Below are 27078 nucleotides of genomic sequence, written 5' to 3'. Positions count from 1 at the left end.
ATCCAGTCAACACCCTCAGGAATGGGTGGATCAGGTGAAAACAGGAGATAGTGGAATGGAAAAAGAGAAAAAGAGAGGGAGACAAACTGGCATAAGAATAAAATATATGTTTAATGAATGCAATTAAATAAAGCGTGAAGATTGAGAGATTGAGAGAGGAGGCAAAGGTAGAGAGAGGAAATAAAGGAGAGATGAGAAGACAACGTCTTATTGGGAAATAAAATGAAGGCTGGGGAGGAGAGAAAGGAAATTGATGAGGGGATTGGGAGATGAATGGGAAGCAGAGGGGGAGGGAGGCAGAGTGGATGGACGGGTGAGAACATGAGGGATGAGGGTTACCAGCAGGGTCTGGACAGGAAGTGTGTCTCCATAAACATTACTGTATCTGGGTCTTGCTGATCATACACTAGCCCGAGGAGACCATGAAACACAATATAGGTCCCATGCCCCATGATGGATGAGGCCAAGGCCACAATGTCAGTCCACTCAGCGCTCTACACCAACAGGGACAAATCACCCGGTCACCGCCCTCCTCAACACGCAGGCTAATACAACTAATGGAGCTATCTACAGTGTTCGACAGGTTTGAAGCTCTTCAAATAGACTTCTGCTGCCTTATTCTTGATATTTATCCACTGGGGAGTTGCTGATTTTGTAAATAAAGTGTTCCATGCACAAATAACCTGCATTGATAACGTATCTGTTTCAGAAATCGAGATACAAGTCAATAAAATGTGTTAAATGACTTCAAGAACACCGTTTCGTTCCTGTTCAATCCACTACTCACTGTCACCTTTGCTGTGATGTCCCCCTCACTTTTCTTTCATGGGCTTTCTTAAATCAACTCCCTGCTCGTAGCCACAGGCAGGAACCAGGGAAATGGTGAATGAGCTCCAGACTTAGATCTGACAGTTTTTTTTCTCAAAAAGATGCCTTGTTTGTGCTGACCTATATCGCTTTTTCTTTCCAATCATCTTTTCTCCTGGGCCATTGCGGGCTCCAGAGGCTGCCATGGGGACCAGTGGCTGGCCTGCAGAGCCATTGGGAGGCTTGACTCATGGTGATTGCTGGCTCAGACACACAATGGATGGAGTTGGATATGTCAGCTGATAAAGGGTGGCAACAACTTGCTTGATTAATACTGTACAGTCTGGCGTTCTGCAACTCAGCGAGTGCAGGATGAAGTTATACCTCTGCCAAGATTAGAGCTCTGATTCCTAATGAGACTCGACCAACAATGGACACACCCACCGCTCAAATAACAGCGCCAATCAAATGTATCGTACTGTTGATCAGTGGGTCAGGACGGCGTTATCAGTGGTAACAGGCGCAGTGCAGAACGGTGGCCATTAGCAAGCCAGTGAGATGCAACAGAGAGACTCGCATGCACTCACAAACCAGCCGCTTAAGAAAGCAAACCAAAGAGAAGCTCCCTGAAGAAAACACAGAGGGAGAGTCACTTCATTGTCTTCTTAGGTAGACTGCTCCACTATATCTTATTATGCTCTAAATGTTGTGAAGAAAACTTTGTTTATTCTTGTTTTCTTTATTCTCGAACCCAATGAAAATCTACTAAACAATGTTCTGTTTAGACTCTGGGTGCGGAAAGAAAACATAAGCTACTTAATAACTTAGTGTTTGGCCATTCAGCAAATATAAGTTATGTGATATACACAATATATAGATGCACTATATTCATCAGACTAGTTTAAATGGAGAAAAGATAGATAGATAGATAGATAGATAGATGGATAGATGGATAGATGGATAGATGGATAGATAGATAGATAGATAGATGGATAGATAGATAGATGGATAGATAATTACTTTATTGATCCCCAAAGGGAAATTCAGGGTCCAAATAGCTCAAGACATCATACAACATAATATAGACATACACACACTATTAAAAAGGATTGTCCAAAAATAATAATTAAAAACAAGTTGAGAGAGAAGAAGTCCAGGCTGGGGTGGAGGGACGGGGGTGTGTTGTGCAGAGGTCTAACATAGCCAGTAGAGACACTGACTTTCCTGCCATTTAAACTTTAAATGACACTCACATTACTCTCGCTGAGTCATATACATTTTGACTTGACAACAGTCTGTCATTCAAAATAAATATTTAACATTTGACGCAAAAATGAAAAATCAAACTTGGCTTCTTGTATGGAATTTAAGGATGTCTGTCTTCTTCCAACCATGAAGGTATTTTACAGTCAACCTTCATGTCTGTCCTTGACTATGGAGACATTCTTTATTATCATGCTGCCCAACAACACTTCAGTGTGAAACCCTGTGTATCATAGTACATTACGCACAAATGGAAAATTACAGAATCATTTTTCTCTGGATCAAATGATTGAATGGACTTACAGTCTAGAAGAAATAGCCATCTATTTATTTATAAAGCTCTGTTGCAGCTTTCAAACTATATTGCATCTTTTCTGTCTTTTATTAAATATATAACCACGTGATCCAGGATACATAACCTTGGATATCCGACATGTATGCAATATTGTTGGCAGAACTGGAGTTTAAAACGGGAGTCATCCATTCCCTTTGAAGACTTTAAAGCTTGAATATCTGATGTCTTTCTTATGATTTTTGTGATCTGAAACTACAGTTACAAACCCAATTAAAATGTAATCAATTCAGCCAAGAAACAACAAGAAGACACTTTACTTCCCTGCTGAAGGAATACACTCCCACATAAATATTAGCATAGAAATGTTATTTTCTATATTATTTCTGTGAGTATTAGTAATAAACAGCATCATCAAACATGATGCAGGGAAAAACCCTGACAAAGGTTGCTTAGGATTAACATAGTCCTTGACATTTGCCATAAGTGTTGACAGTGTGTGGGAGCCTATTATTTTTACTCATAACATATTCTATATAAATGCTGTTTGAGAACAGTGTGCAGAGTTGACTTTTCAGTGTTACTGCCGAGACACTTATCCAAACGATCATGTCTTTGAGGTCTGTCTTCTCTTGTTTCTTCCCTGCGAGAGTTTCCAGCTTCTCTTAAGCGTCTATTTTTTGTGCTAACATGATGCATGTTAATGGTTTTGAGTGGTCAATCACACTGAAAGCACTTGTATTATACCACACCAAGGCATTTAGCAGTGTTGACAATGGAACAAACATCTCAGTATCAGTGGTTTATTGTAGAAGGTCCTGGCTAACAAATGTGAAAGCAACACATGTACAAATATATTCTAGACCTCATGCATATTGGTTCACAATCGATATTTGAACCTCCCTTCACTAACAGTCTGTGTGGACACAATGCATTCTTGCTTTAAATTGAATGGAAGCAGTCTTTGAAATGCTCCATTTCACAAAGCACTGCACATTTTTAAAGCTTTTACAATCTCAGTGTTCGAAGTGGAGGTTTTCCGGGGCCAATAAGCTCTTTAGGGGTTATTCACATTTATTTCCCTATTGCGTCTCTGTGTGTGGTGAATCTCTGAGCTCATTAAGATTCAGCTATGCTGTGCAACAGCAGCTTGAGAGCTTCCATCATAGTTATCTGCAGGTGGGTGATTATGTCCAGTCAACCACAGGGCTTTGACCGGCTAACCACAGGGACCCAAACTGACTTACATAACAAGATGCACGTAGGAGATTAGAGGACCTTTCACTTAGCGCAGAGCCAGAAAACACTGGCTTTGTCTGTAGATAACAGATCAGCAAGAAACCAAATGTGTTCATTGACAATAATAAAATTAAATGAAATCACAGCTGCATTGGTGTCTTCTGAGATCTCAAAGCTGTATTAGACAGCTTCTGTAGACAACAGCTCGGACTATTTCTGCATCCCAAATCACAGATTAACATTAAACCTTTTACACAGACACAACACGCTGATGATAATGAACTCAGTAAATTTGTTCAGGAATGATTTTACTCAGCAATCAGTATGTGAGTTGTGCATATGAGTGCACTGTACACTTTTGTTTTACTTCCCATTTTTCACAAGTTGAAATCAAATATCTCAGACTGTTTCAATGCAAACAAACGGCTTATTTCTCTAAAACTTTGTTAGTGAGCAACAGGATAATCCATCCACCTGACAGGTGTGGCTAATCAAGATGCTGATTAAACAGCAATCGATAGTATACAGGTGTGTCCTGGTTACGACACAGGTTTAGCTTGGGGGGAAAAAATGAATGTATTTGGATTTCACAAGGACTTTTTTGGTCACATATACCCCAAACAATCTGTAAGTATCTGGCGTGACCTCCATTTGCTTCATACAGTGCGACACATCTATTGCATCGAGTTGATCAGGTTGTTGCCCCGCGACCCTAAGAGAGGATAAGCGGTTCAGAAAATGGCTGCATGGATGATCAGGTTGTTGATTGTGGACTGATGCCCACTCCTCTTAAATGATTGTATGAAGTTGTTGGATATTGGCAGACATTGGAGCACGTTGTCATGAACATGAATCCAATTTGTGAAGAACATTTGAGAGAAATACATATGTGTGTTTATGTGTTTTAGGTTGTAAATTAGTTACAGGGGATGAACATAGATTATATCTGAGTTGTACGTTGCAAGCTTTGAAGAGCATTCCTCAGAGTTTAAGTGCACGCCACTACAGTCTCTGCCTCCACTCTACATTTATTTAACCATATTTCACTTTGAACAACGGATACAAAACCACTGATTCACAAGGTAATAGGGATTTCTGACTACAGGTTTCCAGACACCTGTGATTAGTGACGACTGATTGATGAAAAAAACAAAAACATCCAAGCTGCAATAATCAACATTCTTTTTACAACTACAATGTTATATTGTGCAACATGTGAAAGAGATTGCTGGTAGTGATGAACTGATAAAGAATAATGATGTAGTTCCCTTTTTAGCCTCTTATATTCTTTTACACTAAACGATAGAAGTGCCACTAAACTCCATGTAGTTGACACACAGGGAGACCGAGGCTGCAGTGACAAGGGGAAGATGGCAACAGTGCAGATGCAAAAGACAGGAAAAAAACACCAATCTGAGCAGACTGGGTGTTGTAACGGAGGGGTTCAGACAGATGCTAAAATGAGTGTTTTTTTTTCCACTTAAAGCATGTAAACAATGTTCTGGCAGGAACCTAAAATACAAGTATGAACCTAAAAATGAACATGATATGTGACCTTTCATGCAGTTTTAATTATGAATGGCTAAACCTCTAAAAGCAAGAGTTTCATTTGGTCTGCTGGTCTCACGTCCATATTTAGACGGAACGTAACACAGCGCACACAGCTTTCATACAATCTCTATTATCAGATTTAGTGTTTGTAGATATTTGTGCTGCGAGCTGTATTAGATTTCATTAATAAACCAACAGAATCCCAAACCTCAAGGGGACTGTCTATTTTTATATTATAGCATATTTCTCTCGAAAGCTGAGCACAAAGGTGTCTTTGTGTCTCTCTTTCACTGTCTGACTGTGTCTTGTCTCGTCTCATATATTCTTGCCCGGATCATCCTGTTACATCGTTCTCAGTCTGCTGGGCTCTATGAAAACGGCCGGACGGGCCCAGAGAGCTTACCACGAAACTACAGAGACACACAGATGAGCGAGATGGACAGAAATGATGATGGAGAGTTCTTATTAGTTGTGGAAGGACAATACACAACTTGGCCCACGCAAACCCTCGGGGTAGAGGCTCGCTGACTGGCTGTGACTACAGTTAGGTGCTTGACAGACCCCCAGACAGTGAGGGCAGAGAGGATGATGAGGGACAAGAGATAGCTGGCCCTCATACCCTGACTGACCCCCATTTTAAATTAAATTTCCCAAGCATAAAAAAAGGTTCTAATTGTTGCAATACCATCAAAAACAAGACAAATGTTCTCTTCTTCTCAGACAGACCGCTATTTTTCCTCAACAAATACAAATCTGAGATGACCTAGTTAGAACTCGGATGCATTGCAGATAGGTTTTGAGCAAATTATTGTTATGTGGGACTACACCCAAGTTTATCCTCAGCCTACTAGTGTGAAAACAGCGGCTTAAGCACTTTATCTCTCAAACACTCTGACACGATAAGAGGGCAGTCGGTTTAGTCCTTTGTTCACCAGCTGAGAAATTGTGTTAGTCTCTGACAGCTGCTCTGAGATCACTGAGAGATGAGAGGTTAGACAAGTGTTTCATGTGAGAAACCTCACTACTAAATAATGAGGGTGCCCTTCTCCTGTGCCCGCAAGTCACAGTCTCGAACAGTAAAGAGCTGCAGATAAGCTTTTCAAAAGATCTGGATCTGGAAGAACACAGATAGAGGACATGATAAAAGGAACAAGTGGACCTAAAATGAGGTGAACATATAGCCGAACATAGTAACATAAAGGAAAACAAACAAAGAGGAGTCTTTAGTTCAGTGATGAACATTGTGATTAGAGGTAGAGAAAAACAAATAGCAGTATTAAGCAGTGCCACCAGAATACTAAGGACATGTCATGCTTTAATGTCCTGAGGACAGATTTGCAAATAAATCCCCCCCCTACCCTCCTCCCCCTCCTCCCCCCTCCCTATCAAAGTGACGTCTTCATTTCAGACTATACAGCCTTTGATCCTTCATGTCACTCTGGACCGCTCCATTGACACATGGAAATAAATAAATAGTCCTGCAAACACTTTCAAATTGCAAGTCATTACATCATTGCATACCTCTCCACTATAAGAATAACAGCTCCCTCATCTACTTGCCTAAATAATTCTCCACTTCTCTCTCTTTCTCTCGTTACCTCTTTTCTGGTGTGGTTTCGTTTTCATTGCTGTCTGGCGCTTCCTGCAGATCTGGGAGGTTGGCAAAGTCATCCTGTTCAGCCAGCCCGATTGCTAGAGACAGAACAACCATCTTCCCCTCACTGGACACAGACAAACAAGACATCACGAGACCACACAGGTGTGTAGACAAATCGGCACAGGGACATACCCGCATAAACACGCACATGCACGCACGCACGCACGCACGCACACACACACACACACACACACACACACACACACACACACACACACACACACACACACACACACACACACACAAAGAAACCAACAGACAGTGACAGAAACACATGCAGCACACATTCATTTCACATACAAAGAGAGTGGGAGGAAGGTGGTAGACTGTTGTGAGGACACTATTTCATTTGAACAAATACTTAATTTATACCTAACACTGCAGTGCATCTAAACTACAACAGCTGTGTTCTACGGAGTGGATTGAGATAACAATACAAACTTTATCAACACTTGAGTGATACTTTACTGCATGCATGGTTTGCCATTGCTTATACTATTGTATACTACATTAATTATAACATTAAACTTTCAAGTCGTCCAAGGTTGGGTCTCTGCAATGGGTGCATATTCAAACACAATCTGCCATTGTTATCATCAGTGATGGTTCTTCACACAAATCATTTATGTAGCTGTCTGCTTTCTGTTTTCTTGGATTAGCAAGTTAGACTGTATTATGAGTCAGAAGAAAACTTGCTTAAATGAGCTTGAAAAGACATTTTTTTCTTTCTCACTCCCTTAACCAGCTCTGTGAGGTTGAGGGAGTGCTATTAAAAGCCATCCAGGCTTTGAATTATTACCTTCTTAATGTGGGTAGCCTATGACTACTTAATAATAGACCAACCGCTGTAACATTAGTATAAGAATCAGGTGATTTTGCTGCATTAATTAGTTTTTTAGTTTTTTAACACTGGCATGATGTTGTATTTGTCATAATATATCCCCATGCATTTCTAAAATCAACTGTTTTCCAGCATAATACTGTGTCTAATTAAAATACATTGGATGATACCAGGGATATTCATCATGTGACAACATGCGCTTTATAACCTGTTCATTTTTTTTTTTTTTTACATTTCCCTATAATTCATCATTACATTAATTGAGGTTGTGTGATGCATCAGTAAACAGTCTGTGTTCTTACAAGAACCAATTTTTCAGGAGCATTTTTTTTTAATCCACTGCAGGTATTCATTGAATCTGTGTTGGCTGAATTTAGCATAGTTAGCAGAAAGGCTTAGAACCACTGATGTCTCCATTGCTTTATCATCCTTTGTTATCTTTTTCCTAGAATAATCCATGTATAAAAATAGAAACGCAGAAACCCAAAAGAAGTGTTTGGATTGAGTCAGAGAGAAAAAAGAGAGGCAATGAAATGACATCCTGAAAAATAATGAAATAAAGCTAAAGAAATCCATGAAAATTGAGGTTGCCTCAAAAAAACCTGCAACAAAGAAACATATCAAGTTGATTTTCAGCTGTTATTCCCCTCTTAACATGCCTGAGGTCATTTAAATTAAGAATGCTGCACCGCGAATTCAAGAGGCCACACAAACAATGACCTTAACAAATAAACAATTGCCCACAACTAACCTTGTAATTCAGAGTCCTAAAATAACAACCCATACATCGCTACCGTGCTCTTTTCCTCTTTCTACAATCCCTAACATAGCGTGCTGATCAAGGACAACCTTTTTGAATTTATTTTACCACCGTCATTTTTTAAAGGGCAATTTCGATGATTTTGTTCATCTTTAAACATGACTTAAACTGTTGACTTAATTTGTAGGGTATAATTCTAAAACATTCAGCTCAATTCTCTACTTTTATTTTGCAGATTAGCATTGTTCTCAAAGAAGGTTGATAATTACTCAATGTTTTATTTTAGGATGAAACAAATTGAGAAATGTCTCCCAGTGATTAAAATGTCTATCATCATGTTTAACTTCTGCAAAGATGAGCCAGATACTATGAGAGAAGTTAATACATGTGCAATTTTGCACATAACTAAGAAGTCCACTCAAATAGCAATAGGATTGTATCATTTTCAGCCTGACAGATTGATTGTCAGTTTCTACTTATTTTTCTCGTGATTTTCTTTCTTCTTCCTCTTATCTTCCATATGTCACACTTATGATCTAATTTTCCAGCCTGTATGTGCTTTTTGTACTGCATTCCCTCCTTAACAAGAGGCTGTTTGTTGAAGCAATGTTGACAACAATAGGGGCACATTAGCACTTGAGAGACAACTGGGGATGTGTAAACAGAACCAACATGGTGCCTGTCGATAATGTGAACGGATTTGTATAGATGTCCACAAAAGACACGCGCACTCCAACCGGAGGGTTTCTAAAATCATTACCACCTACACCAGCTCTATTGATCTGAAATGTAAGCGGGGTGGTTTGGTTGCCACACGGTGTGACCGACTTAGACACACGTGGAAGGTGAAACTTATGGTTGTTCATACTCCACTGATCACATGTGTTTCCCCCTACAGGGTCAACGCTGACGCGTTTGGTCCAGTGAGATTCATGAGGACAGGGACGATGGGGGATGCCAGCTCCCTACATGAGCCCAGTCTTATTTGAATGATGATTCACATAGGCAGGAGGGCACTGGCCTGGGGACACGGTTAATGGGAAAGACACGCAAAAAGTACAGGACCATAGAGATGTGTGTGTGGACGCGTGTGACTATCTGTGTTTGTGGGCAGAAGGGGAGATTGGGGGGGGTGTTTACGTGACACTACCATGTGGAGCACATCATCTGTAAACTATCATTAACGATCAGCTCTCTGTGCTTGGTATTTTAAATAATGAGTAGGCTTTGCACACCAGCAGCCAATCAACTCATGAGTGAATGGATCGGAAAATGGTTAGTGTCGTAAGAACCGTAATGATCTTTGCTAACTGTCGGGTGAGAAGATACTTATACCACCCCTCCCCACCCCCCCACCCTAATTGTTGTGAGCCTATGGCTCAAGTCCACAGTATGTAGCGAGTGAGAGTGCATTCCTAAAGATGTTTAGGAATTTTGATTTTTTTTCACAACTTTCCAATGTTGTCCAGCTCTTTAGACTGTGCATGTATGTTGTGATGATAAACATATGTGAATAATAGAGAAGACCATTCTGTTAAGTGGGGTCTCGTGAAACCTTTAAATCCAGTTGAATTCATAGGTGCACTTTGGAGAAGTTGAAATGTATTGAGATTTTCGTAAGATGCTCTGGAGTTAGGTATTCACAATTTATACAATACTCTTGTTACCTAATAAGGTACAATTTTAATGTTAAATCTACAGTAAACCTCTGCATTCAGTCGTCTGTGTTTAATTAACAGTGCACACAAACAGAACCAAGCAGATCCCCTCCACTCAACACACAATGACAGAGAAACAATGGACTGGATGACCTTCCAAAATTTCCTATGAAAAGAACATCTGACACAAACATAAATATGAACGATACCCTGAAAAATGACCACAGTTAACTTGAATAAGCATCTCTTGCAAAGCTTCAACAACATGTTAACGTTTTAGGTTTTGCAAAGAAATAGAAAACCTCATGAAACTCACAAGAACGACTTGACGTCTAGCCCTCTGTGGCGGATCTGCTCCATCATGTGATCCCAGCTGCCAGGATTTGACCTCGATCGGCCTGCCCCTCCACCTCTGTACCGGGAGGCTCCAGCCGGACTCCCCCGGACTCCGCGCGGGCCCCCACGATGGCCCCCGCCGCCTGGGCCTGTGTGCAGCTGGCCCAGGCTCTGAGAGGTGACCGGGGGGTCGTTTGGACCCGGAGGAGGCTGATGAGTGAGAGGCTGTTGGAGACTCTGCTGCCGGACCAAGGGCCGAGGGCGCGCCACGGCTGAGGACGGGATGTGCTCCAGGGTGGAAGCAGACGAGAGGGAAGCGTCCCCGAAACTAAGCAGACACATGGGCGCACCGAGGACAGAGACGGATACAACAAGGAAGACATCCAAGTTAGAGATAACAGGAGACATACAGGACAGGGCAGGTCGTTTTATAAAGGATTTAGAATAGAGGAAAGTCAAATTAAAATATAAGATATGACGTCAAAAAGATGATTCAGGAGATAGAAATGGTAAAAAAATAAATAAAAAATACAGCACAGGATGAAATGTGGGAACACAGTGTTCGCAGTGAATATCCAAGGAAGGGGATCAAGAGAGAACAAACAACAAATAAGATCAGTAAAAGAGGGAGAGAGGAGGGAGAGAAAGAAAAACAGATTTGTCAAAAGGCTTAAGATAACAGTTCAACATCTATATGAAAACCACTGTGTAGAATTCCAAGCGTATGCTGCATGACAGTGTGGATGAGTTGGCATGCAATATGTAAACATTCAATTATTTCAAACTGGTGTCAAAACAAACCTCTGCAGTGGAAGTTGAAGTTAAAGTATCATTATCACTTAACTTAAGTCTCTGTTATCCACCTGCAGCTCTACATTTTTCTGTCTGTTACCTCTTCCCTTAATTAGCCTTGACCTACTTCTAACTTCTTGCCTTTTGCTTCCACCAGTGTCTCTCTAAGGTCCTGTCTGCTCGTGCTCTGATTTCCATTCCCACTCTTCCCACCTTCCCACTTCTGAGCTCAACTGCTCTTCATCTCCTCTGTTCATCTTTTCTCCACCCTCAGACCTCACTTTAATCCATCTCCACAGCACATCCAATCATCATTCTTAAAGGCTGCTCTCTCTAATTACCGGTCTGCTACTCTTACAATCACATAATAATGCTCCTTCGCTTATCCTCCCTTCAATCACTGCCCTGCCTGATAGCTGTAAGCTTGTGCTAAACAGCTCTGTCTGGAGTTAATGCTGTGAGGGAGGATTTACTGCCTGGACTTGAGTTGTGTTAGCACTCGTTCTTCAGTACTAACTGAGCTCTAACTCTGCTGAAGAGCCAAGAGACAAGTTCCCTGAGGAGTGAAGCAATGCTGGATCAAGTAAATACAAAGCAGAGCTCATATACATGCACTCATGCATGCAGGCTTTCCCTCATACATATTGCACGCCATTAAGTCTTTCCTAAGGACAGGCTTTGATGGGAATGTTTTTTATTTGTGCATAATATTGTGTCTGAGTAAATGTGAATTAATGTATAAAAAGTAATTTGCTGCATTTATGTTGGGTAGACGTGTCACAGAGTTTTAAGGTGAGAGGAGAGATGGTAAAAGTAAAGGTTTTTTTGCAGACACAACCTTGGGAAACTGGAGCTCTTCCATGATTTGGATGAAACTCCGTTGAATCATCAAAACTAAAGATCCGCAACTTGGTTCTTTGATAAAAAGTCAAGGATGTTAGCATTTGTACATAAAAGGCTAACTCGAGAAGTTAACTATTACTCCAAAGACACATTTTGTTAAAAAATATAGAATCAGACTTTTTTGAAAATCTTTTAAAACCTGTCAGTTTGGGATCTATTGGCCAATTCTGCCACTTTGTTTTGTTCCGAAAAGCAACAACGAAAGTGTTTTGAATTTGCTACAGCTCTGATTTGCACCTCTGACTGGCTTCCTCTATAGTTACTGGGTATTGTTGCCATACTAAACTGACATGGAAAAGACACGATGGCCATAACATAAACGATGTGATCATAAAATGATCCATTAGAGTGTTGAGAAGCAATAAGGAAAACTGAAACTGTCTTACAGTGACTCCTCACACTTTGTCTCTCTCTGTCTCTCTGAAAGATATCATAACGTTTTTTCTAATGTTTGTTTTCTTTCACTGAAGGCACGCACATTTGGAGCTGACGCAATCATCTTCATGCTCATTCATCCTCATATAAGTTGAACCGCCATGTCATTAATCTTATCTGAACTTATTTTTGTAATTTTCGGTTTTAGCACTCCAGAAATGTACTTTTTAAAAAAAAGGAAAGGCATTAAAGCGTTACAACTTTCACTTGAAACATCCGAGCACAAAAACCAAACCATGCAGGTACTTTATGGCAGTGTCAAGCTTAAGTGTTTCAGTGCAAGTATGTTTGCAGGATGAATAGAGGATGAATAGGATGAATAGAAAAGCCTCCAGTGGCACACATAGCAAGATTATTTCTGTGTCCGACCAACATGTTATCATAATTGACATTGTGATAAATCAATACATCTGGCTGGATTCATTGTGGCATTATGCCAGGCGGCTAGAAGCCGGTACATGTGCTAATTCATCTCGCCAGTCTGTTCAGTGTCCCACATTTGGCAAACAATTCACTCCTTTTAAATTGTGAAGGCTGAACAATAGTCATCCTTTCATTGATTGTTGTAACTTCTCGTTCTTTCAGGTGCTGCACATCTTTATTGTCCTCTGATGTCTGTAAAGCACCAGCACCAGTCATTCATATTCTCTGAGCATGATCCCTCTTTATCTGCTGTATTCTATTACTGACTTAGAGGGTTATTTTCACATTTCTTCTTGCTTGAAAGTCAATTAAGATGACTATAAACCTTGAATGATTTTGTAATTAGAGAAAATTGCGGAGGGTGAAGAACAAGGAGACAGGAGTTAGAGCGAGAGAAAAAATACTAAGAGAGAGAGAGAGAGAGAGAGAGAGAGAGAGAGAGGAGAGAGAGAGAGAGAGAGAGAGAGAGAGAGAGAGAGATAAATGCCCAGAAATAGAAACCTATTCCAGAGGAGAAGTAGAAGGACAGGTAGATCTGAAAGAAGAAGTGACAGGAGAGAAGAACAATGCATTTCAGATTCTAGTCCAAAAATAATTTTGCAAGTCTAATTGTCATGGTGTTAAAAAAAGCCACGTACTGTACCAGTATGAGATTCATTAAACTTTTTGAAGAATCTGACAAATAAGAATAATAATTCATTCATAATGCATTGAAGGCATTTATAATTTCTATAAATACCAATTCTGACAGCAGAGTTTTGCTTTGTTGTTTATCAAGCTACTGTATCATAACAAAGATGCAGTATTTGTGAATTTTCACACTTCACTTGTTTAATCTAGTCAACTATATTTTGCTCTACATTAATTGAAGGAACTTTAGGAGATACAGTACAACAGACTGTTTGATTATCAGGGCTATGATTTACATACAGAGAAATTGTACATGTATCATTCATGAGCTCCACAATGTGAAAAATATATAGCTTTTATCAAACACCTTTTGTTTCATCTACATACAACTCACATATGTCACATGACACAGATTATTATTTGAATACAATGCAAGCTCTGTCCAGAGATCAGGAGGTGATCGTTGGGTTATTCTTGCTCATTGTTTGTCTGGAGCCACTTTGCTCTGGGAAGGTGGTGTTACTGATGTGTGATTTGTGTGCTTGGATCAGCTGACCAAAGGTATGGACCAGTGCAGTGGTTCCCAAGCTTGGGGTCCTGACACCCCAGAGGTGTTCAGAAATAAATTTGAGTGGTTACAAGATGGTTCATGGGAAAGGATTGGATGAAAAGCATTTTCTACATATCATGTTCTTCTCCTACGTTCCCCCAACCTGTTCTCATTACCAACTTGTCACATATGGACACTTGGCCGGGACCCCTTGGTCACTTAGATTCAGGCAACACAACTACTTGGTTAGCTCTATTAAAATATCTTGGTTTGGGTTAAGTAAGTTGTTTTTTTACAGCATGAGAATGAGAACGGGTCCCCCAGCTCAATATAGCAAATAACGGAAACCTGAGAAAGATGTTCCCTCGCTCTATTTGCTTAATAAGGCACAGGCTAATATGGACCCTCATCAAAGAAAACATGGCATTGAGTCAAACACAGGGAAAAAGAATATCTGACAACATAAAACCATTAGAAAAGTTTACTTAATGTGTGTGAGCTGAATATTGAACTGGGGAAAACGAGACACTGGCAACAAAGATACTCAAAACTATTTGTTCAGGCTTTTCTACAATTATTGTTAATCTTTTTTGTGAAATATTGATACTTTTACCTTTTTAGGGATCCAAACTGTTTAAGTGCAACCAATCACTCATTACATAGTGCATTGAATCGAGTATGAAGGGTCACTCGTAGATATTGTTTTAATTTGTGTACAAACACTGAAAATATCTAATTTCAACGAATTGTTTGGGTATAATAGATAACATGGCACTTAATCAAGCTACTTACGCTACCTAAAATACAGTAACATTTCATGTCACACTATGTTTTTTAGAGTTGTAAAATTGGAGGTGTTGCTGGTTCAAGAGATGTTTTTTGCCAAATCCTTATTCCCATTAAAAAATGTCCTTATTCCTCAATTAATCAGTTATTGTACATAGAAACAGTCTGCCGGATAATGTAACAATTGTATAGGTTGATGTTAGGGCAACAAGTTTACTTATTTCAACCTCATGCAAAATCATGCTTGGGCCATAATCTTTGCGGACAGGTTGCTAGTCTTAGTTGACGTCTACCTCAAACAATTTTTATGCACACCGGCTTATTCCTTTGCCTTTTAATCAAATATATGAACCACAACCATCTTATTGTAATCTTTTGTACTGATGATTCAGGAGAGTTTCATGCTGATCCAAGCTGAATTGCTACAAACAATAATATTGCCATGGGAAAATGTAATGGGACTTTTACTCCAAAAACATAGAATGCTTAAAATATCTCCTCCCAGTCTGCAACTCAATTTGTAATTGTTTTTGTTGATACTATCAGCTCATCATGTTGAATATTAGCCGATTGACTGGTGTACAATCCCACAAACAAAAAACCTTACCTTCTGAGCCGTTTGTAGAGGTTGATACAAGTGAACTTTGTTAAAATTAAGAAGCATTGCGCCATGTTTTAGGAAAGGGTTTCTTTTTCTCTCAGTGGCCTAATATAACTGCTCTCCCGCTGTTTATGCAACCCACTCTTAATTTAAAAAGCTGCTACTTCAGATGAACAAGCATACCATCTTTGAACATTTTCTGTGAGCATCTGTTATGGTTGAGATTCCTGAAACTGTCACAGCCTTCAATAAATTGGTGGCTGCAGAGGAACAGCATTGTCTGAGACTGCCCTGACATCAGCTGGTGAAGGTTTGGCAGTTGACATAAAAATGGTATTTGTTTATGAGTGACACAACTCTGTGTTGTCGACAGACTTCAACCTGCAGGTACTCATGCAACACAAGTACACTGTGCAACGCAGCTGGCTTCTTCTCCAGCCTGTCCTTTCATTATCTTCATCTGCATGGTGTCAGAAATAACATCTATTGATGTCCTTCTTTCAGTGTCCATGCAACAAGGTCATTCACTGTTTGTTCAAACTCACACTCTTCCTTCCTATCCACACCATGCTGTTGTCGTGCCCCTTGTGGCCCCTCATGCATGCCCCCTGTCACCATGCGCCACTCACTTGCCGAACCGTAGACCTCCGGCATGCATGTGGCTCTGGACCGTCTGCCAGCGCCCGGCCCTGCTGCCCCCCATCACCATGCTTCGAATGCTGTCACTGCGACTGGGCCCAGCCCCAGACCCAGAGCAAGCACCACCCCCGCTGTCACTGGCCCCCGGCGAGGGTCCAGCACCGCCCTGCCCACCCTTATCCACTGCCCCACTGGGAGGAGGAGCAGTCGGGTTGATCAGAGACAAAGAAACACGGACAGACAGAAAGAAAGGACCAGGATACAAAGAGGAGAGAGAGAGAGAAACGGACAGACGAGAGACAGACGCACAGACGTACAGAGCCGAAGAGCAAAAGATTCATCAGTACAGTTGGTCAAACTGGTGAGTGAGACACTTTGTGAGCCACAAGTGTCCAGCACACAACAACAACTCTGAGAAGCCACTACTCCTCACTCAGTAAAAAGCAGTGACAACTTTTAAATAGAAATTTATTGTGTTAACCATGTGAGTTTTTTTTGTGGACACTTGACTGACACTTTGACTATTGTACTATCTTCAAAAAATACAACAGTTATATTCAAAGCTGCACAGCACTGATGGCCAATTGTTTTCATTAAAACTTCAAAATTACTTGTGTAGTGCAAAATACAAGCAGAGTAAAGAGCTTTTGCCTTTAGGAAATGTTTTCTCATTGCAGCTTTTCACTTTGTTAAAATCAGTTTTGGAACGTAAATCTGGTGAGAAATAGGAGAAAGAGTTTGAGTAGTGTGAGGATGCAGCAGGTCAGCCTCATTTCACACTACACAGGAGACAGCAATGAGTAGTCTGCTGGCTCTGTAAATTAGGAATAATAGTTGAGTAGCAAGGCAGAGGTATCTTCAGATTTTTTTAGATCCAGGTGATGATAACAGCACACTAATGTCTCTCATCTTACGGCAGCTCACCTGCAGCTCACAATGAAAACAAAAGCCTGTTTATCTAATGAGTTTCTGAAAAACGTTTTCAAAGTAAAATAGCGCCAACTAACCCACCCCTGACCCCGCCTTGAGACGTCACAGTGACGAGAAGGAGTGTCGACGTCAGTACAGGGACGAACAGCTGCGCAACACTTAGACACTGAGTGCAGCCTGACGGTAAAATGAATGACTTCTCACTGAACAATAGGATCTTTCTGTGGTTATCTTGGCAGCTGTTGTGGTTAACTTGTCCATACTACTCTCATGTACGATTCACCAGCACTGAAAAAAACAATCCTGAGCATTGAAATCACTTTTATTTTATTATGGGCAAAATATTACTGAACTGAAACTACACCATATCTGTAATTTTGGTCTGCTTCTTTTTTTAAATCTGATTTTGATCAATGTTTATTGATTTTAATTTTTGTTTGATTGTGTTTTTAAATGTTGATCGAATACATTTCTTCACTTTATGTAAAGCATTTTGAATTGCTTTTGAGCTTGCTAGGTCATAAACAAACAAACCTGCCTAAACGCATCATTATCTCTACAATAAGAAGTAAGTCAGAGTTGCCTCAGAAATGGCACTATCATCAGCCGAATAAATGCCGCTCAAATATAAATAATTATCTCAGTCACATAATGCAATGCAACCACAACAGTCATTGCCGCTCACTGATTCTTACAATAGTTTCAACATCACTGCACAGATGCAGTAATTGATCACCCTGTGGTTTTGGAAGAGTCACGTGAGCTGGTAATTAAAAAGGATGAGAATGAACAGGTTCACTTAATGCCTCGGTGACGTGTGAGATGCATCTAAATGATGGAATGGAGGTGGATATGAAACAGACGCTATAGCACCTAAACTCTTAATTGCTGTACTTCACACAGCAGCCACAGTGTCTCTATTTTTGGAACAGGGCTCAAGAGACCAGACTCAGGAGGGCTATCAGGCAGCCTTAAAGCACTTACAGTACTATGAGTGATAGTGGGAGTAGTGACAACAAATGAGCAGAAAACACATAGTGAGTGGAGGAAGAGGGGAGGGAATAAACACACACACACACACACACACACACACACACACACACACACACACACACACACACACACACACACACAGAGTTCTGGTGAAAAGTTAGATGAGAAGCTCACACACCACTCGCACAAATGCTGAATGCGAAGCTAGCTGGAGTTAGTTTTGCCGAGCACAAATAGTTGAATCAGAAGGAAACAGCTTTCCAAGATCTACCAGCACCTCTTACCAAACTAATTACCTCACTAATTAACATTAAAACTTCAGTGTAAAAACATGCATTTAGCATCTCGCAGGCATGGTTTTGAGTGGACTGTTTCTTGGTCGAGCGCAGTAACTTTCTGAAGTCTCTGCAAGTGGCCTGGACATGGGTCTAGGCAGAGAAATAGTCCTGCACACAACCAAACTTGTAAACCAGGAAATTAGGTTTTCACACGATTTTTGTACGAATTAAAGAAACCAGATATGACATGTAAATCAGTGGGCTTTAATCAGGGCAGCTGTGGCTCAGGGGGTGACGCGGGGCGGCCTGTCAAAGAGCAAGACACTGAACAAAATTACATTTTTTCAGAGGCAGGGAGGTTCATTTTGTTACCTTTGTTGGAATGAGCCAGGCTAGCTGTTCCCCTTTCTCCAGTCTTGATGCTAAGCTAGCTGCCATATTATAGACCTGCTACTTAACAAGACAGCATAAAACAGTAGTGTTGATTGTCTCGTTGTATCCTTCTGATTCATGCTCAACTAAGCTAAGCTAACCTGCAGCTGGCTTTGCATTTATTAGACAGGTATGAGCGTCTATCTTCTCATCGCACTCCCAGAACGTCAAACTAACCCGCTCAAAGATACACCAACAACTGGGCCCTGATGGTTTAGTCAAGTACACGCTTAAGTCAAGTCTGCAACAGCAAACTAAGCAGCAGAGAGGTTGTGTGGTGCATAAAAGACGAAAACGTTCAATTTAAACAGTGAGATCGCTCTGAGAAATGTCCGTCTCCATGGTAACACTCGATGGGCTGCAGGTGAGAGGTAACAAGGGTCTGATGAGGCCAGCAGGGCTGTAGGGAATGGGGCTATCAAACCTTTCACTTGTACACCCTGTACACTGTGCCAACTAAAATGTTGTTCCACAGATTTGATGTTCTGTGTTTTGAGTTTTGACTGTAAAGACCAAACGGGACTCAAAAAGGAGGGTCTCCACTCTGTAATCCTCGATATCGGAAACATTTAGGATTCAAAGCCGGTTTTCAAATAAGATACTACATTAATTGAGCACGGCTGACAGGAACACTGTCACTCTACAAAAAAAGTGATCATTTGGAAAATGGTCATAATTTCTGTCAATGTTAGGGCAGTCCTAGGAATCACAGCAATATTGAGGGATGGTGCTGCACATCTCTATCAGGTGCTCTATGGCCAGCAGTGCATACTAAACACCACCTCGCTGTCGACATGCCTGAGAGCAAAAACATGAGGATTACCAGGGATGAGAGGAGACTTCTGTTTAAAAAACATGTAGCCAGGCAGCATTACAAAATGAGGCTTTCTGACCCCCTCCAGGCTATTAAATATGACCTTTTCACTACTCAGAGTGATATATTGATCAACCTTGGCCTTTGATTCTAAGTATATGTTGTGCTATTTGCCAGATACTTAAGCACACAAATAGCTGAACACAATACTTTGTTTTTATTTTTTTTTATACTGTTTGAAACAGTGCTAGTATTGCCCAATTTGTATTATGTCAAACAGCTTTGAGGGATTTTTCCAAGGTGCACATAAGCCCCTGTTCATTACAGCCCTGCCCAGATTGAGGGTCCCTTACCAGCCATGACTGAGACTCACTTGGGCGTGAGGCGAGGGTCTCCGTAGGGGGCATAGGGAGACATGTTTAAGAGGAATTCCTTGGGCGGGTAGGAGCTCCACCTCTGTTGCACGTTGCTGCTGTCATTGTTATTCCAAAAGTCTCTGTCCAGATCACTGTGGCTGGAGAGAGAGAGGGAGGAGGGAGAGAGGTAAGACAGGTGAGAGCCACAGGCAATCAAAGACAGTTATGAAGAAAAAACATGATGGATGACAGAAGTAATGAGGGGAGGGGGGAGAGGGGGGCAAACAAAGAACAAAGTTAGAATACTGTTTCATACATCTAAAGGTCAGGGAGAGAGTGCTAATGAATAAAAAAAACATGATAATGTCTGTAAAGTTACATCCTAGAACAGGACGCAGTTGACCTTTCACACTTAAAACAGAGATACTGTTCATAAAATACAAGGTGAGTCAAAAAGGACATTCATCGTACAGTTTCACAGGATTTAAATAGTCTCTTTTACTTTGCATATAAAAAAACATTGCATAATACGCATCAAACATAAAACACCCGGAGAAACAAGAAGTGACTTGCACACGTTATCACTCATCAGAGACAAGGACACACATAACAGAATGGGTGAAAAGGTCAGTATACAACAAAACAGCTTATTGAAAAAAAACATACATTGGATAAGAAAAATAAAATTAAAACAAAAGAATGATATAAATGAAAGTGTTTTTTGATTAATAATTATAATAACAACATACATTCTCAAGGTCAGTTCCAATGTTAATATTACAGTCTAAAAATAATAAAACTACAGCTATTCAAGATGGCAACACAGTTCACGGTCATTTAAAAAAAACAGAGAGTGAATGTTCTAAATTCAGTAATTTATTGAATATACTGTTTTCTACTGAACAATAGATAACAATGCTTTATTGTTGTGCTGTAATCATGTCTGACTATTGCATTTACATGTTTGCTTGAGCTTGTATTCCAAACTGAAGAAAGTAAAACCGTTTGGAAGTAAATCTTTGATTGATACCAACATAGTATACAAGTAACTTTCCTCTACTGTGTTCTCAAGAAACTGTATAATTCAACCTCTTTGATGAATGAGAAGTATACCCATATAACACTGGCTTCAGGGCTTCATTTCATGGTGGACCATTTTAGGCCATGGAGCGGCGGGGTGGGGGGCGCTACAAGATTAGCTTTCCAATCTGAAATGGCAGCTTGTTAAAATGCGATACTATCAGCACATCATAGATCATTTCCATATGCAAACCTTCCCTGACACCTACTTGATGGCTTTATTTTCCCCTCGACCTCTCACAGATTCTGGAGAGCTGGCAGCCTCCACTCCAGGCTTATTCCTCTTCCCCTGTAAAGAGACAAGAGGGAGACAGAGACAGATCTCAGAGCTGTGTTTTGGGCTTTGGAACAGCATCAGGTCGCAAACATGTTGGAATATGATGAATGAGGAAAGAGCAGAAATTGGTTTGATGTCAGGACCTCGTCCTGCTTCTAAGGATCACAACATGACCAGGGACCACTTAACTACAATGAGATGCCAAAAGAAACGTTCACATGCACGGACATGTTTTCACATACACACACACACACACACACACACACACACACACACACACACACACACACACACACACACACACATACACACACACACACACACACACACACACACACACACACACACACACACACACACACACACACACACACACACAAACAAACACACAAACAAACAAACAGACAAAACATTTAGATTACTTTATATCACAAAGGTTAAATATCAGCTGACATATTACACCTGTAATGCCAATAAACTCATAGTAATGGTTAAATGGCTCACAGCATCAGAGAGGCAACACGACACCACAAAGCTGGGCTTACTGGAGGGAAGGAAGGCAAAAGACAAAACAGGACCAGGGGCGGGGCAGACTGTCAGACCCTGCTGCAGTAAAATGAGAGGTTTTCTAAAGGGACTCTGGTGCTCGAAAAACAATACCAATTTTGTCCACAGGGACCGCAAAAATAAACACAAGCTGAAATTACATTGTTGTCGCTTTAAATTCAAGATGTCAGAATAGTCTTTTCAGTGAAGCCCCATTGCAAATCTTCTGCTCATCACAACCTAGTCATATATGATCATTGCATTTAGTCTAACGGTGTTGTTATCAACGGGTGAAATCTAACGCTGAACTATATATCACAACGCTGTGGATCCGTGCAGCCGGACTAACATTAAAGCATGCATCAGTAACAGATACTTTACAACCCAAAAGTTTACTTCTCAAAGAAATTAAGAGTTATTTTAGGGAGAAACAAGTTCACTTGGAGGTTGTGAAAATTCTAGATCGAGTCAATAAAATGCATATATTTATATTGTAATATATTATACAGCTCACTTTACTTACTCTCTGCACATTTGTAGCACTTTATGAATCATGCTTTCAGCAGAGCAATATTCACTAGTTACAGTTATTGAGCTTTACGTTGTATTGACCTCTTTCCTTATTGAACTCTTGAGGGTTATAACACTGAGCGCTCTTCAGCTGAGTCACACAGACCCTCTGCTCTTACATAATGTTTTTTTTTTCCGTGGTAACCTCACAACAAGGACATGAAGACTGAAAAGGAAAGCCATCCCTCTATTTCTCATCGTGAAGTTTTGGATTCAATTCTGTTTGGACATCTCTGCTATAGTACCATCTGTTGCTGTGGATAATTATCATCATCAACTTGACTGAGCTTTAATCAGATATGTCATATTTTGATAAAATATGCAGAACTTGGCAAATGACTAGTTTTTTAAAGAAAATATCACATTGTGCCAGACAGATAAAAAAAAAAAAGATTGAAACTCAAGGACTTTTATCAGTACACAACCTGCCTGGATGACAAAATACAATATGAGGAGAATATTATTTACTGCATTAGGTTGAGTTTTATATAATATGAAATCCAAGTCTTTCAAGAGAGACCTGCTCATCCCGCTTGGTCATGAAGGTGTGTCCTGTTTCCCGCCTACACTCTGTGCTCGTTTTGATGTGTTGACTTTGCTCTAAGTGTCAATCCAACTCGTTCCTTCTTCCTCAAAACTGAGATTTTTCAGCAACACCCTCTGCGGCATTGCAAATAACCCCATGAAAACAGCTCTTCAAGAAAGCATTTGTCGGAGTTGAGACTAAATAAGTGATGCAATCTGCCATGAAATGTTAACTGTAAAAAATGAATGACACAAGAAGAAAATTATTTGTTTTTCTATTCTTAGTGGTTTCTCTTCCGCTGTCTGCTATCAGCATATACTGGTGTGAACCAGTCACAATGGACATTGGAGTTTCTTTTTACAATCCTTTTTCACAAATCCATGTTGTGTGTATAGGTTTTCCAGCAGTGTGGGGGGTGTAGCCCCTGCTTCAGTAACCCCAAGTGCTGTAGACATGGGCGTGCAGTCACATCTCCGACAGTATATCTGCTTCATGGCACATGCTATAACTGTTTAATATTCACACCTAGAGGCTATTTTTAGTTTTCTGTTCACTCTGACCTGCTGTTAAAGGACTGTGGTAATAAACTGGAGAGTATCCTAATCTAAAAGCTCCATCTGAGTGGATCAATCCAAAGCCCCTCGTGTTGTAAGTGCTAACCATGCAGCCATGTGGGAGACAACATAGAGTCTCAAAATGAGGACAGTCTGACATCAGGATTTGCTGAGCCGACTGTATTTTCCATGTATCTTAAATTATTTATGATGCAGAGAAGAGTCACAGAATCACACCAGTTGTTGTGTTAAGTTTTGTTAATTAACAAGTATGAACAAAATCTTGATATCAGGACACTTTATAGTAATATGACTGAAAACCATTTTCTATTATAAATGGACTATAGACTCCACAGAAAGGTGTATGAAAGTGGAGCGTCGTTTGAAGGCTCTGGGTGGAATCAGTTATGTATGGATGGATTTTAAAGCAACCGTATGAATATTTCATTTTGTCTGAAAAATCTCAGAACAGATGGTTCCTCCAGATGCAGACAAAGAACATTTGAGTTTCTAGTTTTCTCGTATCAGGATAGACAAACGCTGTTGTCACTGTCACGTTTTTTGATCTATTACTTCTGTCGTTACGTTTTGGTCCAGTTTAAACTAAAAGTGTCACATGTGTCATTGATATGATTGAAATGTATGCGTTTGCTAGAGGATGATATTCACTGTCACCAGCAGCAACATGCTGCTTGTCTGGAAAACATAAAAACACAGTTTTAAGCGTTTTGACAAACTATCAATGCAAACTGCATTGACAGTTCCTCTAGCTGCTCCTTCTATCAATTTTATTTAGTGCAATTCTGCTTCTGACATGTGTGTCTTGAAAAGGGAAAACAAATGTGTATTGCTGCTGTTTATGTTTTAGTTCTTTGACTTTCTAATCAGACATTGATGGAGGATTTCTTGGCTCTTTTTGGTTGAGAGCTTTGTTGCACAATTTTAAACTCAATGAAGTACTTGATCTCAATGAAAGATTTTTAGCAGCCTGCAGGCTTTCAGACACAGCAGAGTGCTGCATGTTTATCTGAATACAGCTTTAGGGGTCCCGCAGACAGGTGGCCTCTTTATGTATTCTACTGTATCTCCCTCTGATGCGTCCACAATACACTCTATTATTTATCATGTCACATCTCATGCGTCCAGTTTGGCAGAAACATTTTTCAATATGAGTTAAGCTTTGGGGCCTGACCTAATCTGGACCCACATTCAGCCACTACACTGTAAACACACAGAGCACAGCATAATATTAGATTTGGGGACTCAGAGGATATATTTCTAGAAGTCAAGAATATGCTATCAAGTGCAGCTCATCAATCATTTAACAGAATCATAAAATCTGAAGGAGGCTGTAGAGAGGAGAGGGTGGAGAAGGTACAATCTTAAGAGCGTGTGGGTGGATGTGAGAAACCGAAGGCAAGTTGGAGAAGAGAAACGCCGACAGAGTAGAGGAGCAAGTGAGAAACACAAAAGGACAGCACAGAAGAGGTTTGAAGCAGACTCCAGATTAATGAAGATGCCCAGCTGTGCAGAGGACACACCGAGATGTTCAGCACTGACCAGCATCACCTTCTCTTGCCTGTTTGAATGCCACTGGGATGTTTCTGCCTCTGCCCTCCCTCCTCCTCCCATTTCAACTCTCACAAAGCAACCGATGGCACGAGACCAGTTCCAACAGGTTCATCTCTCCTGGAGCAAATGTTTTCATATGGATATTGGATGTTTATAGGCTTCTAATTTGTTTTCCAAATTGCTTTTTGCATGAAATACAGTTGCTGCCAGTTGGATTATGTTCACTGGAAACATGTCGGCAACAAAAGCACAAATGAAAGACTAAAAAGTCTAAATGTGACTGCTGTTGTTGATAAATAAGTCTGATTGAGAGTTTTCCGGGATGACAGGCTTGAAGGTGACTTTTTATAAACTGGTACAGAAAATGTATCAACTATTGCTACTATTTTGTTAGTTGTAATGGTTTTTGTCGTTTTTTGAGCAACAATGCTAAACAAACAAAAGCAATAAAGCTCAGGGAAATTGTGACATGTTTCTAACTTCTCGCACATTGGGTCAGTTTCACCTGTTGCCGTTTATTTATTTAACCTTTAGAAGTCTAAGCCACAAAACAAAAAACAACGGAAGAATAATATAAAAGAAGGAGAGACGGACTAGAGGAACCACGGAGGCTGCAGAGACAAGAGCAGAACAAATCTGGAAAACTAAATCAGTGACATTCTGACAAGGACATGTAGATAAAATGACAAAAGGACAAATACAAACCAGACTATTTGGTAAAAAGGAGAAGGAGGGTGACACAAAAACAAAGACAGAGACATAGATAACATAAGGGTAAACAATGATAAGAAATGGGTGTGTTTGTCAGGTTCAATTTAGTTCTGTTTCTCCAAAGCAATGATAGCAATTTAGATTTTAAGAAGCACTTAACATACTTTGTAACTCGAGTAAAGGAACATAGATATTATTCTGGAGAATTATGTCATCCAGTTTGGCTGTTTTTCTTCTGAATAACTCTCAGCCAGTGTATGTTTGATGAACTGCTGGGCTGCAGTCACTCCTCATACCGAGAGACAGACAGAAATGAGAGAGCGGGACAAAAGGGAGGCAGTGGGGGGAGAAACGCGTGACAGAGTGTAGAAAATGCCAGCGGATCAAAATGTATAGGAGGAATTACACTTGCTCGAGCAGCAGCCAATAGCTTGGAGTGATGCTCATTAGCATATGAATCATTAGCGTGGCGCTGGAGGCTGGAGGCAAGCAGCCATGATGCACAGAGCCATGTGTACAAAGAGCACAAGGTTTTGTATTTTGTTTGCTGTCATGGCCAAACATACAGCCTCTGTCTGGTTTCTATGCCACAGAGCACAGGAAGCAAAATTCTATGCAAAAACAACAACAACACATCAGGCAATCGGTAGATACATCCAGTTCAAGGTCATCAAAAGAAAACCTGACTGCCCACACAACTGCAGTTCTTCTGTAAAAGCTCAGAGTTGTTCAGAGAGTTGTCTCAGTCAAGAGGCCAGGTATCAAATCCCAATACTGTTTTAGTACCAACTGCAACGTGTCTGTCGCAATGAGCATTAAAACCTTTAAAATAACAAAAGCAAACAGTGAATGTTTAATTATATTTTGATCAAACAGGTCCCGATTTGAATTACAATTTGTCTACATTTTTTATTTGGGAAAAGTGTTTATGTTTAGTCCAGACATCTTTATGAGTTTGGATTTGTTTGTTGAATAAAAAAAAACCTGTAGGTGTCACAAAGTATTGTTATGGAATTTTTCATTTTAATTATCAATGATCATTCATTTATTAATCTTCAAATAATCAGTGTGATTTCTTTAAACCTCTAGTTATTTATAGAAAAGCAGTTCAAATCCCAAAGATACACATTTGACAGTGATATTATTTAATAACTGGTCAGTGAGTGATGTAACTTCATGCTACAAGAAGAATTCAGCCAATGCAGAAAACAATGAACAATAAATGATCCACTGCATCATGGTCATTTGTAAAATATTTCCCTCTTTATTCAGTGCA

At 40.2% G+C, this 27078-nt stretch overlaps 1 protein-coding gene across 4 annotated transcripts in view; it reads right to left on the bottom strand.

Moving 5' to 3' along the window:
- Positions 1-27078, bottom strand: part of syt7b (synaptotagmin VIIb) — an 85462-nt gene that overhangs the window by 16817 nt on the left and 41567 nt on the right. For 2 of the 4 annotated variants that reach the window (XM_068595369.1, XM_068594044.1), the window contains exons 3-6: positions 21256-21335; positions 19984-20124; positions 16154-16354; positions 10385-10732 (exon numbers count right to left, since the gene is read on the bottom strand). In XM_068595369.1, coding sequence (XP_068451470.1) covers positions 10385-10732; positions 16154-16354; positions 19984-20124; positions 21256-21335 — 770 coding nt within the window. Of the gene's footprint in view, positions 1-6750; positions 6874-10384; positions 10733-16153; positions 16355-19983; positions 20125-21255; positions 21336-27078 lie in introns of all 4 variants that reach the window. The other 2 variants (XM_068593314.1, XM_068594867.1) reach the window with 2 other exon arrangements.

The sequence above is a fragment of the Clinocottus analis genome, unplaced genomic scaffold (assembly GCF_023055335.1).
Source record: "Clinocottus analis isolate CAN_PGR_092001 unplaced genomic scaffold, fCliAna1.0.p SCAF_1, whole genome shotgun sequence".
Lineage (NCBI taxonomy): Eukaryota > Metazoa > Chordata > Actinopteri > Perciformes > Cottidae > Clinocottus > Clinocottus analis.
The sequence above is the reverse complement of the archived record's forward strand: the minus strand, read 5'-3'. Positions and strand labels throughout refer to the sequence as shown.